The sequence below is a fragment of the Anoplophora glabripennis genome, unplaced genomic scaffold (assembly GCF_000390285.2).
Source record: "Anoplophora glabripennis isolate ALB-LARVAE unplaced genomic scaffold, Agla_2.0 scaffold10, whole genome shotgun sequence".
NCBI lineage: Eukaryota > Metazoa > Arthropoda > Insecta > Coleoptera > Cerambycidae > Anoplophora > Anoplophora glabripennis.
In genome coordinates this window covers 906,177-924,555 of record NW_019416481.1, presented here as the reverse complement: position 1 = coordinate 924,555, position 18,379 = coordinate 906,177, and the positions used below count along the sequence as shown (strand labels likewise).

Here is an 18,379-nt window from a genome sequence, read left to right as displayed (position 1 = left end):
TTCCTTTCCTTGTCGTTCGGTGTTTGTGAACAGTGCTAGGGTTTTAAGTGTGTTTGAATAGATGTGAAGATCCGTTAGATTTGTAGTGTAAGTAGCCTACCTGATTTAAAACCTAACTGATAACAAATTGTTGTTTATGTAAATGGTGCCCATGTGCAGGAGAACTGCGACTCTTGAATTTGACTTTTATTAAGAAGTCAATAACCTTTGATGGAAGGTGCAGTGTATTAGTATCATATAAGTAGCATCTACTTACTTCATATTCTCCTACGAATGTTTAAATTAATTTAGATGATATAATACGTAAAATAAATAGTACATATACTGGAGCTAGATGTGTAATATTTCGTACATAACCCGGAACAAATTTATATGCCCCGAGTGGGACATTCCTAAACGCTACGTTTGGGTAATTATTTATACTTGTTAAGGGTTGTATAATTCAGGATTACAGTTATTTGTGCAAACACATACATACTTATCATGAAAATTCGTTGCAAAATATTACTGACGTAAGGCGAATTTGTTTAGGCGGGAAACGGGTTCTATGAATGAGTTAATTTGTTTGGGGAATTTAGTAAGGGATGTCTAAGCGAAAACTTCGCTAAATAACGTTGACATTTAAGAAAATGTATGTTAGCACAAGTTTCGTTTCTACCTCGATAAAATAACTCCTGAATATTTCCGAAAATGGTCGTTTGTCATCAACTAAATGGACCTATTCAGGATTTCGTCCCACTACGAGATTTAGTTCTCAGAAATTTGTACAGGGTGTACCTATGAGTAGTGAGAGTTTGATTAACGATGTTTAATTTTAAATAGACATACATGCGATGCATTTTCTTAACCTCATAGATCTCTTAAATGAAAAAAAGTGAATTCAGTTAAGTCCTTGCTGACTATTTATGTTGACGTGACATTCTTTTTAAAGCTGTTCAATGCTTTTGAGAAAACAATTAAGTTTCACTCGTTTCTTCTGAAAAAAATAAAGCTGTAGAGCTTGAAATCGTTCAGTTCAACTTTTCCCAACCACAAAACATGCGACATCTAGGCTAATTGTAAAACGAAAATAATCTTGTAACAGACTGAGTATAATCCTGCTAGCTTTTCACATATTTCAAAATCGATATATCTGTACCGGTAACTGACGTGACACTGAAGGAGCAATAGGTTTCTCCTTTTTGTGACAAAGTGTATTGCGCTGAACTTTGTATTTTTATTTGAAACCGAAACTCAAAGAGAAAAATGCTGGTTCTATTTAAAGCGTTGTCAGTTTCGTACTTACTTAAACAATATGCTGGTTGGATGTTACAGCTGTCATCTTCATAGCAGGAAAGTGTACTTGAATCAGAAACGGTTTATTTGCGGCGATAGTTAGTATTGATCGTCTCGAAAGTAATATTTCGTTTAAATATTAAAGGGAATTTAATTTTTGAAGTTAACTATCACAAAGCGTATTAATTAATAATCATAGAAATTCAGAGAAATGTGTACAGAATTATAAAGATATAACGTAAATAATGATAAAAATGAAAATATTAAAATCTGATTTATCATCATTTACTTTGAGAAATTACGCTGTCAGCCAAACTACTTAAAAAACTGCACATTAAGGCAATTTCTTCGAATCCAGAATACGAACAAACTCGAAAAATTATACGTTTGCCTAACATCAATNAAAAGGTAGATTATTTTTTTAAATAAAATATTTACTAATTACATTGGCCCGTTGCTTTTTTCACTATATACAGGGTGTCCCACGAAGACGGGACATTAGACATATTTCAGAGACTACTTCGATTTTAATTTTGAAAATTTGGCAATAATGTTTTCGGACATGCCATTCACAACTAAAATAATGGCGTCCACCTAACTCTTCCGGTTATACCGGAAATTGACGTCAGCTTCGTTATTTAAAATGGAACACCCTGTATATTATTGCAATTTTGGGATCTACGTTAATTTTTAGGTGAATTTTCATAAAGGACCAGATAGCTTGTTTATTCAGCTTCAATTTCTTTTTTTTTTTAATTTCGATACAACCATTTTTCATCGAAACATCGGACTTTTAATGGAAAAGGAACCTTTTGTCTTCAATCATCGATATCTCGGAGACAAATGGTCGTACAGAAAATTGAAGGGCAGTTTCGAAAAAACTTTTCGAAATTTTTTTTTTGTCATCTTTTACACGAATTTTAAAAAACAGGAAAAAAAGCGTAAATTATGTTTTTTTAGGAAATTGACGGCTAAATTAGAAATATTCAGGAAATGACTAATGTTAAGCATGACTTTTACAGTTCGATATACCCAGAAAAATCCTGTGAAGTTCCATCTCGATCTAGTGAACCGTTTCTTTGTTTCAAACAGTCAAACTTTTCCAAAAAATGAAAGGGTTGCGCTTTTTGAGCTTATACACTTCATAATCGTGATTAAAACGGAAAAAAAAATTTTTTGAGGTTTTCTCACATTTTTACCGCAAATAACGTTTAAATTGAAAAAAAAAATTGACCCTTTTCGTTGAAATTTTTTTCAACGAAAAGGGTAGCTTTGAAAAAAAGCTGTTTTTTAAGTGATTACAGACTGCACAAAAATTAATTAGAAATTTGTCTCAAAAAACGGTATGAATCGCGGTCGAGATCTGGTTTGGGTCATCAACTTTAATTTTAATTTAATTAAAAGTTGGTGAAGAACATAGGACGAAAAAGTCGAATCATGCTGGAAACAATTGGATTTTGTTTTTTCAATGTCTTGAATTTTTTCGAAAATTTTTCGAAATTTTTTTTGTTTTCACCTAAACGTTATTTGTGGTAAAAATGTGAGAAAACCTCAAATACATTTTTTTTCCATTTTAGTCATGGTTATGAAGTGTTTAAGCTCAAAAAACGTGACCCTTTAATTTTTTTCCAAAGTTTGCTGTTTGAAACAAAGAAACGGTTCGCTAGATCGAGATGAAAGTTCACAGGGTTCTTCTGGGTATATCGAACTGTAAAACTGAAGCTGAATAAACAAGCTATCTGATCCACGCAATGGCTTAACCGGAAAAAAAATTCCAAGTCCGTGGACTCAGAAGAAGAAAAAAAAATTGCAAAATTTTTTTATCGCGCTATTTCCTAGAATTGCATAATAACCGTAGCTCCTAAAAAATTTCGACCGAAAGATCTAAAAACTAGAATCGTAGAGCTTCAAAATGCTGTTTTTTAAATCCCGATACGACCATTTTTCATCTAAATACAGTCTGTCAAAAATCACGCAAAAATTTCGGAAATTCTTTTGACCCTTTAATTGTTTGCATTAGTGTAGTTAAATGTGATTTTAAATAGTCATGGTTATTTTTAAAAAATACCTGCTACGATTTTAAAAATAATAAAAGTGTGTTATGCCTTTTCTTTAAAATCAATTAAAATCAATCAGTCAATTCTGTATTATCGATTTTCATTACTCTACTTACAACAACTAAAAATATATGGATGAAATAAAAAAAGTTTTCAGTTTCTTCAGGATATTTCAGAAGTGGTACAATTTTCTTGTAATTTAATCGATCCTGTATGTCTTCTAGTTCAGGAGAAACTAATGGTGTACACTTTAAAGTGACCACACTGTATATAAAAGCTCTGTAGATAAGTTTATGCTTATACTGCATTGTGGTAGGATTATATCATTTATGTTTTCTAATTTTCTATTACTCTTGTACCATTGTTTAATTTTTTACTTGGTGTTAACCTGTGATTGGGATTTTTAATAGTTATTCCAATAAGTGTTAACAAAAATCATGTTCACGTTGACTAAAGAGAGAAATCTGAGAAAATTTATCTCAGAAAAACGTAAAAGATCCTCAATTATCTGCCGTAATTAATACAGTTTGCATTTAAAAACTAATTTCCTCAAAGCTCCGCAGCCATTGTCGAGACCAAGACATTGAGTAGTTATTTTTAGGAAGTACGTTTTCTAATTCACCAGCAAAATTTTTCTTAAGAATTCCCGCACAAAAGGCGCTATCTGTTGCAGAAGTCCGCGTACCGGGAAAATTAGTTTTTACCCTGGCAGTTAAGCTTGAATAGATTTAATATTGGCAATGGCTTCATAAAGCCAGGATATGTTTAAAGTAAACTTTAGAGTAGGACGTGATGACGTGAATATCATGGCTACCTTAATTAACCGAAACGTGCTTTCGGCGGAGTTTTAGATTTAAATTTGATCGAAAGTCTGGTCTTGACACACAAACCCACTTTAAAGCGGTTTTATTCCCTTTGGGCCTTCCAAGGTGTGGACGGGGTTTGAGTGGCGATTTCCACAAGCAGATAAAAATTGTAATTAAGTACCTCTCGAGGTGTCCGAATGACTTTGTAAATATTTACAGTTTGGTCATGAGATTTGAATTAGGTATAAGGATAACGAAGATCCAGGGAAATCAGATATATCATACATTTTTTTACATAATTATTAGTCCAATTAAATGAGCCTTTAAATCGCAATTTGGTCAACTTGCCTGAATTTTTAATGTAAGTTAGTTTGAGGTATATAGTAACAATAAGTGACAGTAATTTTTTTTCAACCCCCGGCTAGGGATGAAAAAAGATAAAATAAAGGGGTTTTTCCAGATAACTCAAAACGGGTAAGAGCCAGAAAAAAAAGTTTTTCATAAAAGTTGTAGAGCATAAAATTCTACATAAAAATGATAAATAAACTTTTTCTTGTACTATTAAGATTAACAAAGTTAGGGTGGCTAGAAGTTAAGGGATGAATTCAGAAATTTAAAAAAATGATTTCGTATTCATCACATGCAAGCAATGTTATTTTAGCGTTTTTCTCGAAAACGGTTAGATTTATCGAAACAAATAAAGTATACCTTTTTTATGTCAAAAGGTTAGGAGAACAAAAATATTCTGTCAAAAGTCGCATAAATTGTAGCATAAAAAAGTTGGAACCAAATTAAAATAAAGGCTGGTATGTGGCGCCCTCTACAAAAACGGTGGGCAAATTTATAATCCTCATCCCGAAAAACCCCCATATACGAAATTTCGTCAAAATATTATGAGTGTGGTATTGCAAAAAGACTGCAAATAAAATTTAACTTTAACACCTTGTAACACCATTAATAATCAGTTTTGGAAAAAATGTTATAGAAAGAGGTAGGATTTATTTTCAGTCTAGAATTATCCCCTGAATTTTTTTTTCATCATTTTCGGACACCCTGTATATCTGAAACTAATTTATATCAAAAGTGCAGGCAAGTTGACCAAAATTGAGATTTAAAGGCCCATTTAATTGGACTAATATAAGAGTTATAGAAAAGAAATTGAACAAAAGAAAACAGTATAAAAATTTAATAATATTCTGAAAGAAATATAAATTTACAAAACTAAGGAACACTATGATATACAGGGTGTTTCCGGATTAATTGGTCAAATAAAATTTAAATTTAGGTGGTTAAAAGAAGAAGAAAAAAGTCCCATAAAGAATGTCTGCAATGAATTCGTTTGTAGATCGAAAAAAATTGGCTAATATTTTATTTAATTAAAAGTAAAAATCGGCTGAGTTCAGTGATAAATATATCAACTAGTGACGGATATATCACCACTGGGTGTTCTGAAAATTTAATTCACTCCTTGTAACTTCTACTGCTATTAAAAAGAAGCTGGCAAAAAATGTAAATTTCTTCCACTTAATTGTTATTTCAAACATGATTTATTCAATTTAAAACCGTATTTTTACTTTTAATGAGTCAAATTATTAGCCTAAATTTCAAGAGCACATCAAATAACAGACATTTAACAAAAATCTGTTTTTTCTCAAGTCTCACTATCGTGTATCTCGAAAATAACTTTTAAACAATTTTTTATGCACTTTTTAAATGCCTTTTTGTTGAAAACACTTGGCTTTAGAGATATTACCAAGGCATACCTTTTTTAAACAGAAATGTTGGGGGAAAAGATTTTTCCAGCCCAATGCGAAATACACCGTGGCACAAAAAAGTTTTGGGAATCAAATAATTATGACATATAACAGAACAGAACCTAATCTCAAATACGTTGTCACAAATTCTTACAGAGAGAGATTATAACTATTGTCGTCTAGCAGTTAGTTAAAAACTATTAGCATTCTCAAACATTTATCCGTAGGTACCAAATTTCGGTGTTTTTTTGGAAAAGATAAGACTAAAAGTTTATTTTAAAAATAAATTTCGGCACCTGTATCTCAGAAATGAAAGACTATATACTAACGGAATAATTCTTTTACTTTTTGATGCTCTAACCTTTTTCCAAAACACCCTGTATACAACTTTCCTTTTGACAGTGACCAGTTGTGACACATTTTAAATGTTTTTTCTCCTCAGGAAATTCTCGATATTCATCCGACTATATCATCGAGAATAGCGTTATTTACTAAATGTTTTAATGTAAATTCAATATTCAGTTTCACAGTTCATGCATATTGATGAAAGAGAATCTGCCGGCAATTAAAATATATGCAGATCTAAATTAAGGTTTAGTGCCGTTACATATAGTGCACCTGCTATTGAAAATAAATACCTATAATTAGCCATTGTGGACAATTAGATCAGATACAATTTGCAAGTCACACAAACGAAGAAAAATAACACGACACTTTTTCGAAATTACTTCAACGACGCTTAATTATAGACATTAATTAATTAAATGCAAACTGTTTGATTGTGTTTATCGAACGAAAAATACATTCATTCCTTTATTAATTTGTAATTGAAATACTCAGAAATGTAATTGGCTGTGAAATTAATAAATGGAGATGTAATTTTTCTTTGGTACAAGTTAATTAGACGAAAAACTACAGTTCGATTTAGCAGTTTAAGAAAGTGTAAAAATAAAAAATATTTTTCAATAAAAATTTAGATTAGATACCTATGAAAAAGATATCTAAACTTATAATAGTCAAGATTCTTAACTGAATTTACCCTGAACCTTAACACAGACCTAATCGGGTCAAACGGACACCGGATTCGGATTCAGCCACCCCAGAAACACATAGCCACCATGGTCTTGTCTTTCAAACCTCCCACTTTTTTTTTGTGAGGCCGTATTAATTATATTTATAAGGAGACCCCTTAAGACATAAATCTTTCAATGCAGGAGTTTTTTTTGCGTATTGGTTTTCGTTAAAATTTCTTTGAAAAGTTACATTATTTAATGATTTCGATATGTTAGATGTGTGTTTTTAGATACATAATATTTAATTTTGTTGTATATAATTATTAATTACTAGCTAGTCAGGGCGTATAATCAGCAGAGTAGTTGTTTCTCACGATAGAAGAATCTTGTTTATGACTTTAAATGTTTTTTGAATACCTAAATTTTTTGTACCAAACATTTTTTGAATTTATTTGAATTAATTTACTATATTATTATTTAAAATAACTTAAAAAAATATTGTTACAATTGAATGAATGAATAAGGAAGCTAATTAGCCACACATCTGTTTAACATTTTGGTGAGGAAAGTAAGCGAAATATTTAAATTACCTACGCGAGAATTTCTTGACGTAGAAGGAAGACGTTATTTAGTTAGGCAGGAAAACGTGTTCAGTTACGTAATTAAATTCGCGTCACTTAAGCGAATTTAATGGAAATAGCTGTTATTGATTGTACAATGAGGCAAAAATATTAATTACGTTTGTTATTTAGAAGACACTGATTAAGACTGACGTCCACGTCCTGTAAAATTTGTATTATATATGACTCAATGACTTACACACAGTGTGGTAGTAAACTGTCTTCCGAAGCCTTCAGGGTGGATAATATCACAAAAACTAAATTTACTTTTTTATATAACTTGTTTTCTGCAAATGAATAATATGGGAGTTATACCCCTTTAAAGAAGGATGTCAAGTTAGTCCTACTATCAGCAGGTCCCTCTCTGCCAGTTTGGTCGCATTGAAGTCCTAGTCATTGAGTAACAGTGACCATTTAAGACACACTTAAGATGACACATTTAAGATATTACAGTACTTCGATCATTCATCGGTTGCTTCACCTACAGCGTACTAATGAAAGTTCTACACCGGTATATGACTGGTGGTTTTACTGACGAATGATCTTAACTTAGCTGTTTGCTAGATATTGGGGGGGGGGGTTGGTCGGGGCCTTAGTCCTCACAGTAGTGGTAACTATTTCTTTTCTTTTAACTATTCTGGAGATGACGTATTTCCAAAAACAGATGTGTTTAATGCCATAGTCGACCTGTAAAAAAATAAGCTATTAAAGGCAATGTAGGTACCTAGAATTACAACTAAATTTTTGTAATGAAAGCATTACAAGGTAATATTTTCGTAGTATAATTAAGTAATGAAATCATAAAAGTACGATGATATTTTCCCATTTTTAGATGAGGTAGTTCTAACAGAGGCTTTTTTATGTCACCTTTCCATTTTTTCATTACATCAATGAATTTATTATTTTACTTTTCTAAATATCTTCTGAATTTTACATTAGAACCAACATGGCGAAAAAATACGACCTTTTCTTATGTATGTACGATTATAGGGTGATGCAATTAAACCTTAAATCACTTAAAAACTAGCAAGTGAAATAATTTGAAATTGGGCACATATAGTTATGTGAACATTATCCAAAATCTGAGGGCTTTTCCTAAAATTTTCATGCTCCAGTGGCGGAGGTACAGGGTATCGGTGGCATATTTTTATAAATAAAATAGTACGCCACTGCTTTACGGTAACAACCACGTTATATTCGGATTCGTCTTTCAATTTTCTACAAATTACTACCCTTTTATGTTTTTCGAAAAAATCCTGATTTTCGAGTAAAACTTAAAAAATGAACTGAAACACACTTCGATATTAGAATAAAATGCTTTTTAAAATTACATAGAAGGCTGCGATAGCAGCGTCGACATTCTGAGCAGTTAGAGGAAAGAATAAATAATGCTTTTCATAAGGTTCAAGCAACAATAAATTTCAAATAAATTACATGTTATAGTTACTAAAAAGATGTCGTGTCTGTTTTCGTGGAAATGGAGGCATTTTTGAGGTTTTACTCAAATAAAATCATTAAAATTATATTAATTTCTTTATTGGAATAAATAACCGAATGATTAGTCAGGTCATGTCATTTAAGTAAAAGTGTTTTCAGTTCGTTTTATAAGTTTTACTCGAAACTCAGGCTTTTATCGAAAGACATAAAAGAGTAGTGATTTGTAGAAGACGAATCCGAAAATGACATTGTATAACATACCTATAATGAATTGCCCTGTCTAAATTGACAGAATTAAAATACAAAAGCGGACTGTAGAAATATGTGTCTATAATATAAAATTAAGCGTACAAATTTTTTAACTTGTAACTAATTACAAGCCAACCGAGTTAACGATTGCGTCAGCGGTTCCAAAAATGTTTCTTCGTATTATTGTGATAACTCAGCAATTGTTAAAAAAAATCTTTTGCCAATCGACTCTTCGCAACTCAATTTATTTACTCTGAAAATATCGTGTCCAGGTTCGTAAACACCCAGTATATTTCGTCTTTACGCGAAGAACACCGCTTGAGCGAGTTTTCAGTTATTAAATATTTGTTTTTTTTAGGCGAACTGATTTCCCCGAAACTGCCACCGAAGACGTTAAAATCACGAGGCTTCGCGCGTTCAAAATGTGACTTTCCATCGAACCACCCAAGATGCGTCGCCCAAAATCACCATCGACAGCCATCGGCGTTGGCAGAGTGGCGGAAACAAGTGAACCATTGTGCGAGAACGCCGCCGACGAGAGTGACAATAAAGAAAGGAAATATGACGAGCCATCCCTCAGCCAGCGCAAGGGCTGCTAGGACGGCGTCGTGGTGAGCGTCTGGACGCTATATAACCGAGGGTGCCCTTAGACGGCCGCACATAACGCGTCGCGACGTTGTGTCCAATTCCTCCGCCGCAAAACTCACCACCTGTTAGGATGAGTCTCTTCTCGCTCATCGCCACTGTACTGGCAAGTCTGACGATTACAGTGGTAGTGATCAGTGGCCACCCAGGACCGTCCAGTTCCGTTTCCGCTTTTCCCCGCGACGGGGTAAGACCATTTACTCGTACCATTACAATTAGAAACTATTTAACGTGTTTTTTTTCCACCATGTCACGTTTTTCAAACTGTCTCGAGCTTTTCAGGTTTCAAATATACAATAATAATAATAAATAGTAATTAATAAAATGATTTTATCTGCAGAATACATCAATCTCTATTTAAAAACGCAATGTATATTGACAAAACACAAAAAGGTAAAGTTCAGATCATAACCTGCTCTCCATTAGACCTTCACAAAACATTTAAAAATCAAATAAGCATTTATTAGAAATTTTTATAATAGTCCAGGAAAATAAGGAAAAAATGAGCGAACTTTTTCACTCTGAGATTTTTTTCATAGAAAAGTGTAGGTTTTGTAGGTTTTGAGGTCAGCAGCTAATTGCTGATATCTGAATGGAGAAGCATTTTTTTGAAAAAAAGTGTCGCATAAAAGTTGTCCAAAATTAAATTTCCTGCAAAATTGCTCCTATGAAAAAATCGATTTTCGCTATTTCCCCGTATATTTTCTAAATGAAGTACAAATTATGTGAAAATGTATGTTTTAGAGCCAAAATAATGGTCAATTCATTTTTAAATAAGAAAAGTGAATTAGAGAAATGAAAATTGTGGACAATTTTCCGAGGTATGAATATTTATGAGCACCAACGTATCATTTTATATANTTTTTTAATATTCAAAGTAAAAAAAAATAAAAACAGATTTTTCTGGAATACTTATATTAAAAAGTGCGTAATTAATTCGTAATGTACACTCTCGAAAACCTATAAAATGATACGTTGACGCTCATAAATATTTAAACCTCGGAAAACTAAATAAGATTTTCCAAGAATTTTCCGCAATAGTCTTTTCTCTAATTCAGTTTTGTAATTTAACAAATAAATTGACCATTATTTGGCTCCAAAACATTAATATTCACATAATCTGTAATTCATAAAAAATATACGGGAAAACTATTGGGAAAATCGAAAATTTTCGTAGAAGTAATTTTGTAGAAAATTTAATATTGAACAACTTTTATTTGTAACGTTTTTCGAAAAAATGCATCTTCATTAAAATATTGGTAGTTTTGGGTCAATAAACGCAAAAAATCATATACAGGGTGTTCGTAAATAAGTGATAAATATTTTGGAGGTGGTTGCCGAAGTTATCTTGTGAAAAAAAGTTCATATAAATGTATGTTGAAAGAGTATAAATTTTAATTTTTTATTTATTTTTACAAATTATTTTAGTTTTAAAGATATTGACTCAAAATTTGAAAAACTCCTTGGAGGGATAAATGTGCATTTTTTGGGGTGGTTGGTATATTTCTACTTGCACCAGTGGGGTTCATCCGAGAATGCCAAAACCTTTGTTTAATAAAAAAAAATGGTACGCCACCGGCTTTTTCCCATTTTTCTTTTTTTTTTTTTAGAAATCCGCCATCAATTCTAAATTAAATTGGTCTCTTTTTTTCGTGGGATGCACCGTTTTTGAGGAAAAAATAAAACATATTCTATTGCAAGTTGTGTATTGTTAATTTCTATTGATACATTATCGAGTAGGTGGCTGTCAATATTAACCATCAAATTTCGAGTCAATATCTTTAAAACTATTTGAAATAATTAATAAAAATAAAAAATTTAAATTTAAACATTGTATCTCTGAAACGAAGCAAATTTCGATCTACGTTTATATGGACTTTTTTTCACAAAATAACTTCTGCAGCCACCCCCTAAAATATTTCGCACTTATTTATAAACACCCCTGTATATATGTTATATCCCAAAACGCCGCCTATAATTCGTTTGGACTTAGTTATGGACAAAATTAAGTAGCGCCTCGTAGAAAAAAGATAAAAAAATTAAAAATAACGTTTTAAAACTTCAGTGGAACAGATTAAATGAAAAATAATCACATTTCACCAGCACCCCATTTACACCTTCAAAATTGATCCCCAAAATTATAAATTTGGAAAAAAATTTACATTTTTTGCTCTCTCGTTTGCAAAAATTTTTTTTAAATGATACATAACATTTTTTTATAGTTTTTGAGATGAGGAATAAGGATCCATTGTTTAAATTGAGCTAAAAAAATTTAAAATCCTTAAATTTACGAATATTTCAATTTATTATGTTTTTAACTCTGATTTCCGCTCTTATGCATCGATTTGCTTGAAATTTGGAAAGTAGGTGGGGAATAGCTCAAGAAACAAAATACATCCATGCTGATTTATATTTTTACCCTGGGGGTGGTTTCCCCTTTGTAGGGTTGAAAATAAATTTTCTCAAAATAATCTCGGGAATCGATAGAGCAACTAATTTGAAACAATCATACAATTTTTTTGATAAATCAATACTTTTTGAGTTATTTGCGATTGAAAACTAAAATATTCAATTGAAAAATTGGGAGCTATTCCCCACCTACTTTCCAAATTTCAAGCAAATCGATGCATAAGAGCGGGAATCAGAGCTAAAAACATCATAAACGAAATATTCGTATATTTAAGAGTTCTAAATTTTTTTTGCTCAATTTAAACAATGGATCCTTATTCCTCATCACAAAAACTATAAAAAAATGTTTTGTATCATTTGAGAATTTTTTTTTCAAACGAGAGAGCAAAAAATGTAAATTTTTTCCAAAATTATAATTTTGGGGCTCAATTGTGAGGGTGTAAATGCTGTGCTGGTGAAATGTGATTATTTTTCCCTTAATCTGTTCCACTTAAGCTTTAAAACGATATTTTTTGTTTTTTTATCTTTTTTCTACGAGGCGCTACTTAATTTTGTCCATACCTAAGTCCAAATGAATTATAGTGCGCCGTATGTTGCTGGTGGTTTGCGTATATGACATATGTTTCCTGACCACAAAACTTACACTTTTCTATAAAAAAGTTCTCTTATTCCGTCTTTTTATGTCTAACTTTCCTGGACTATAAATAAAATACGTGGTTGTAATCCATTACAGTTAAGGAATAAATTAAACTAAAAGGTGACATATGATAAGAGCAATTAACTCGTAAGAAGAGATTTGCATAGGTATTTGAATACTTTGTAAATGTACTTGGTCACATATTTTTTTTATGATGATGAATCTTAAAAAATATGCAATAACACAACACCCACAACACGAGTTTTATTATTTTTCTTCATACACAATTTGCGTTTTCTTTGTTGAAATAAGGGATAAGAAATTATATTATATTTAAATTTCTTTTGTTCGAAAGCTTTTTTAATTGACCACAGAATAGACCTCTAAAAAGTACCACAAAAGATTGTTCTTCGTGTAGAATTTTTTTATTACGTTTTTCCTGTCGAAATGCGAGATAAGAAACTATATGATTTATAATAAACAACCCAAAATTTTTTGATTATTCCTTATCCATCATTTAAAGTTTAACAAGAATAAACATAAATTAATTTGTGTCTGCCTACTCTGCCTTTAAATCGATCTTTTCCGCAAAAACTGTTTTTTAATTGGCCGAAGAATAGGCCATTAAAACGTATACAATAGACTTTAGAGTATCGTGACAGTCACGGACAATGATGTAGGAAAGTTAATTTTTCATTGCCCCAATGGCAGCTTTACGAGGCGTTCAATTTTTTATGTCTCAATAATACTGCGTAAAATTCTTACTTTTTACGTCAAATTTTCTAAGAACATTGTAACAATAAAAGTCTCCGCTCTGAGATATATCACACATAAAATTCAATTCACCCAAATACCGAAAAAAGGTACTTGAGTTTGGATGTTTGGAAAACAGGGCCCTTTAAGGACACTCTTTCCGATTGGAATGTACACTAAGAGACATGTTAGTTTGCGTTAAATTATTTCCGTTTGTCCTAAACTAATCCTAGGTTTGATTACAGTCTGGCATATGTAGTTTTAATGATAACTTGTAAAAGTTTAAAATCTTGAACAGCGCAGCTTTTATCTATACGTCATATATTTAGATATTATAAAAGGTATTTTTAATGTTACTTTACAGTAATTTATTACAAGACTTTTCTGTTTATTTTAAGAATATCTTCTCTTACTAGTTAACTAATTGTGTTTACTATCAAATTTATTGCCAACTATTAAATTTTTATGTAAAAATTTATTTTAATTGTATGTACTTACAATTAGAGAAGCGTTATTTAGAAATACATTGGTCAGAACTTATTAATTTTCCATCATTTATTAATTTTCTAATTTTACGGCTTCATCCAACGGCACTGATATCAAACACAATAAGTCTATGCAATTGCGTAATATAGTAAATACTGATGTAAATATCTATTTAGGAATAGAAATAGATCTAGAATCTAGGAAGAGATCTAGAATCTAGAATATATCTAGAATCTATATATACAGGGTAGCCCATCGAAAACGTACCGCAAGGCATTACAGGGTAGTAAAGAACTTTTCGGCAAAATCCAAAAACAGGTCAAATTTGTTTCTGAGGGGGACAACTTTTGGCTCAAAAAGCATACCAAAATCTTCAACCCCCTAAGTGGGGGTGCTATCCCCTAAATTTTTTCAAATGGGAATGGGGGTCAAGTGGGGGGTCATTAGAAAGGGCTTTTAATTCTCTATACATCGATTCTTACTTTTTGAAAATCGATTCATTATTTTAGAAAATATGCAGCTTTGAAAATACGAACAATATTTTTGACGAGAAATGCGAAAATCGATTTAATTTTACTTCAAAACTTACGGTATTAGTCAAGTAAATGCTGAAAATGTTGTCCGCCAACTTGCATACAATGATACAGGTTGTCTTCAAACCGTTGTCGAACATTCTGGAGCACTTGCGGTGTTACTTCGCGACATACATTAATGATTCGTCCTCGCAGATCTTCCAAGGTATCAGGTGGAGTGCTGTAAACTTTGCTTTTAATGTGCCCCCAGAGAAAGAAATCTAAAGGATTTAAGTCGGGTGACCGAGGGGGCCACTCAATTGCACCTCTTCGTCCTATCCAGCGTCCTGGAAACGTCTCATTTAGGTAATTGCGCACATTGAGCGAGTAATGTGGAGGAGCTCCGTCTTGCTGGAAAATCAGTTCGTGTTCATTGTAAGCAGGGTCGTCCTCTATGATATTTGTTAGAGCTGGGTCGATGACATTTTGTAGTAAATCCAAGTACATATCGCCTGTCAAATTTCCAGGAAGGAAAAAAGGACCTACAATGGAATTTCCAAAAATACCTGCCCATACATTCAACTTCTGGGGGTGTTGGGAGTGTGTCTCATGGAAAATCCTTGGATTGGTATCAGCCCAGTAACGACAATTATGGCGATTCACTAAACCATTCAAGAAGAACGTACACTCGTCCGAAAAACACACATTAAAGAGGAAATTATCGTTTATCGCTCGTTCAGTCATTATTTCGCAAAATTGCAAACGACGATCAAAATCGTCTTCATTTAGCTCTTGCACTAGCCGAATCTTATAAGGATGGAATTTGTATTTTTTTAATATTCGTTGGACACTTGTACGACTCACTCCTGTCGCAGTAGCCAATTGCATTGTACTCAGCGTACTATCCATTGCCACTTGCCCCAATACCGCTATTTCCGTAGGTTCATTTAGTACCGGATTTTCAACCTGCCTCTTTTTGTTATGAACGGAGCCAGTTTCGCGAAATTTGGCCACCAATTCGCGAACAATTTTTCCAGACGCATGTTTCTCAGGATGCCGTTGGTTGAACAGTTCGGCGACCCGATTTCCGCATTCATTGTTTTTGAAAAAAAGCTCAATAATTTCTACTCTTTCTGGAATTGAGTACACCATAATTAATCAATTTAAAAGACTCGGCAGTATTGGTACTCTTCAACTACAAGTCACAAGACAGTTATCTAGCAACTTCTTGTGGCCTATCTAAATACGAAACAAAAAGCGGACAATTTTTTGCTCACCAAAATCAGGCTAAAGAATTCGCAAATCAAAAAAAAAACAGCGAATTCTTTTGAAGGAATTTACCAAGCTAATACCGTAAGTTTTGAAGTAAAATTAAATCGATTTTCGCATTTCTCGTCAAAAATATTGTTCGTATTTTCAAAGCTGCATATTTTCTAAAATAATGGATCGATTTTCAAAAAGTAAGAATCGATGTATAGAGAATTAAAAGCCCTTTCTAATGACCCCCTACTTGACCCCCATTCCCATTTAAAAAAATTTGGGGGATGGCACCCCCACTTAGGGGGTTGAAGATTTTGCTATGCTTCTTGCGCCAAAAGTTGTCCCCCTCAGAAGCAAACTTTACATTTTTTTGGAATTTGCCAAAAAGTTCATTACTACCCTGTAATGCCTTGTGGTACGTTTTTGATCGGCTACCCTGTATTAGGACCTACTAATAGAAAGGATAATAGACATTTCAATCCACAAATTGTAATAACTTTACTACTTTAATTGTTGTTCGTTTAGTTACATTTCATAGATACAAACAAGCTTGTGTGAGCTTGCTTCAGTAGTTTGTGCTTATTTTTAACTAGTTTTGTAAGTTTGCTGGTAACTGATGAAGGCATATTAATATTAAAGCAAACTTGTTCTTATTTATTTCAATTCATATGAAGCAGTAACAGTTTCACATTTACCATTCATCTAATTTAAACTGACTACTTTCAAACTTACAGTAATTTAAATGTATAAAATTATAAAAAGTTGTGTATTATTCTACACAGAACAATTAAGTGATTCAAATAATAGATAATAATGTTGATATATTAGATAGTAATAATTTTCTTAGTGTATAGCACCTCTCAGATTTCAGAAGATATAAGTATTTCACAATATCGAGTGAATTTCGATATATTTCGTATTTTTATTCTGTTTTCTTCGACGACAAGCAGTTCGGTATTGACGAGATACTTAGCCGTTTTTAATGCTGTTTAATCCAGGATCACTCACCAAAGCAGGATGTCATTCGCAAAGGAAGTCGAGGTTGAAAGATTTTTGGTTAATAATACCGCATTATATATTCCGATTCATATGCTAAATACGTTTTGAGTGCCTGAGTGCAGACAGCTGACAGACGTTTATATTGAGCAAGTTGCCGATAAGATGAGATTTATATGACGGATTGTAAAAGCAGAGGAGGGTATGTTATAACTACAAAATTTTGTAAGCAGCTAAAAAAAAATATAATTGAGGAAAAATAGACAAAAACTTTGTTGTACCGAATTGCCTCGCAATAAATTGTTTCCTGAAAAATATTCAACCAAAATTTAATTTTGAAAATTCTAGTAACTCAAAAATAAAAGGCAATAGATCCATGTTCCGTATCAACACATGAATTTGATCGTTATTACGTTATCCTTTTACATTTTTTTCCTCATTCTATAAGCAATTCATGTTCCTGTGTCAATTTGTTCAGGATCTCTCATGCCAAATTTCTATAAGGAAATATATTGGGAAGTTGACAAATGCAAATAGGAAGGAAGAGAAGCAGTTTATATAGTTTCTACTCAATGAGAAGATGTTGGTTTAAAAAGGAATGTCCTATTCTTGTTTAATGTTCACATAATGTTATCCAACTATGTATCCTTGGGATTAACATTAACAAAGATACTTCTTTTTTGTTTCCTAAGACTTAAAAAGCCCCGAAAAGTCTTTCTTTTCGCGACTTCTAGAAAGCGAAAGCGTTAATTGACGCCGATGTCGGAATATCAGCTAATGATGGAATTAAGTCCAATATATTTCACATCATAATTTCATAAAACTCACTCCCCTCCTGACAGCCGTTTGAATTTAAGCCACAAGTGGGACCATTTTATTATGCTCGTAAATTTTTAGCATTAATGGATCAATTAATTAATTTAATGGGTTGCTCGGATAATATAGGAAAGTTACATACCACGTAGAGCTTTTGAAAGATGATTGTACATCCATTTGCGGCAATCTCACATAAAGAGAATTAAATTAAAACCTAAATCTAGTGGCTTCATTTTCATATTAAAAACATCTTTTAGAATTCTAGTAAGCTGGAATTTAATATAGAGTTTTTGATTAAAAATTAAGTTACGCGATCTAAACTACTGGAAATCTAAGTCATTTTAATTTAACAAGAATATGTAGTGGTAAATTTCCCAAAATTCCTCAAATGAAATGCGAAACTGGAACCAAACGTCGCTTATTGTTACGTTTAATTGACGGCATTTCAACAAAATCGATCCGGAATTAATTTTGAATTTATACACAAAACAAATAAATCGACATTGTTCTACGAAATATAAGCCGGCTTTTATCGTTTATTATTGTTATATCGATCGTCATTCATTTTCTCGGACCGTCTAATAAATTTCCTGATACGAGAGGCTTGTCACCAAGACCATATAAATTACTGTACATTACAGAATTTGAATCCAA

The 18,379-nt window shown here is 32.1% G+C and overlaps 1 protein-coding gene across 2 annotated transcripts in view; it reads left to right on the top strand.

The window, feature by feature from the left end:
• Positions 1 to 18,379, top strand: part of LOC108903461 (corticotropin-releasing factor-binding protein) — a 58,806-nt gene continuing 40,427 nt past the window's right edge. For both annotated transcript variants that reach the window (XM_023454673.1, XM_023454672.1), the window contains exons 1-2: positions 1 to 87; positions 9,570 to 10,043. In XM_023454673.1, the coding sequence (XP_023310441.1) occupies positions 9,930 to 10,043 (114 nt within the window). In that variant the 5' untranslated portion in view covers positions 1 to 87; positions 9,570 to 9,929. The remainder of the gene's footprint in view (positions 88 to 9,569; positions 10,044 to 18,379) is intronic.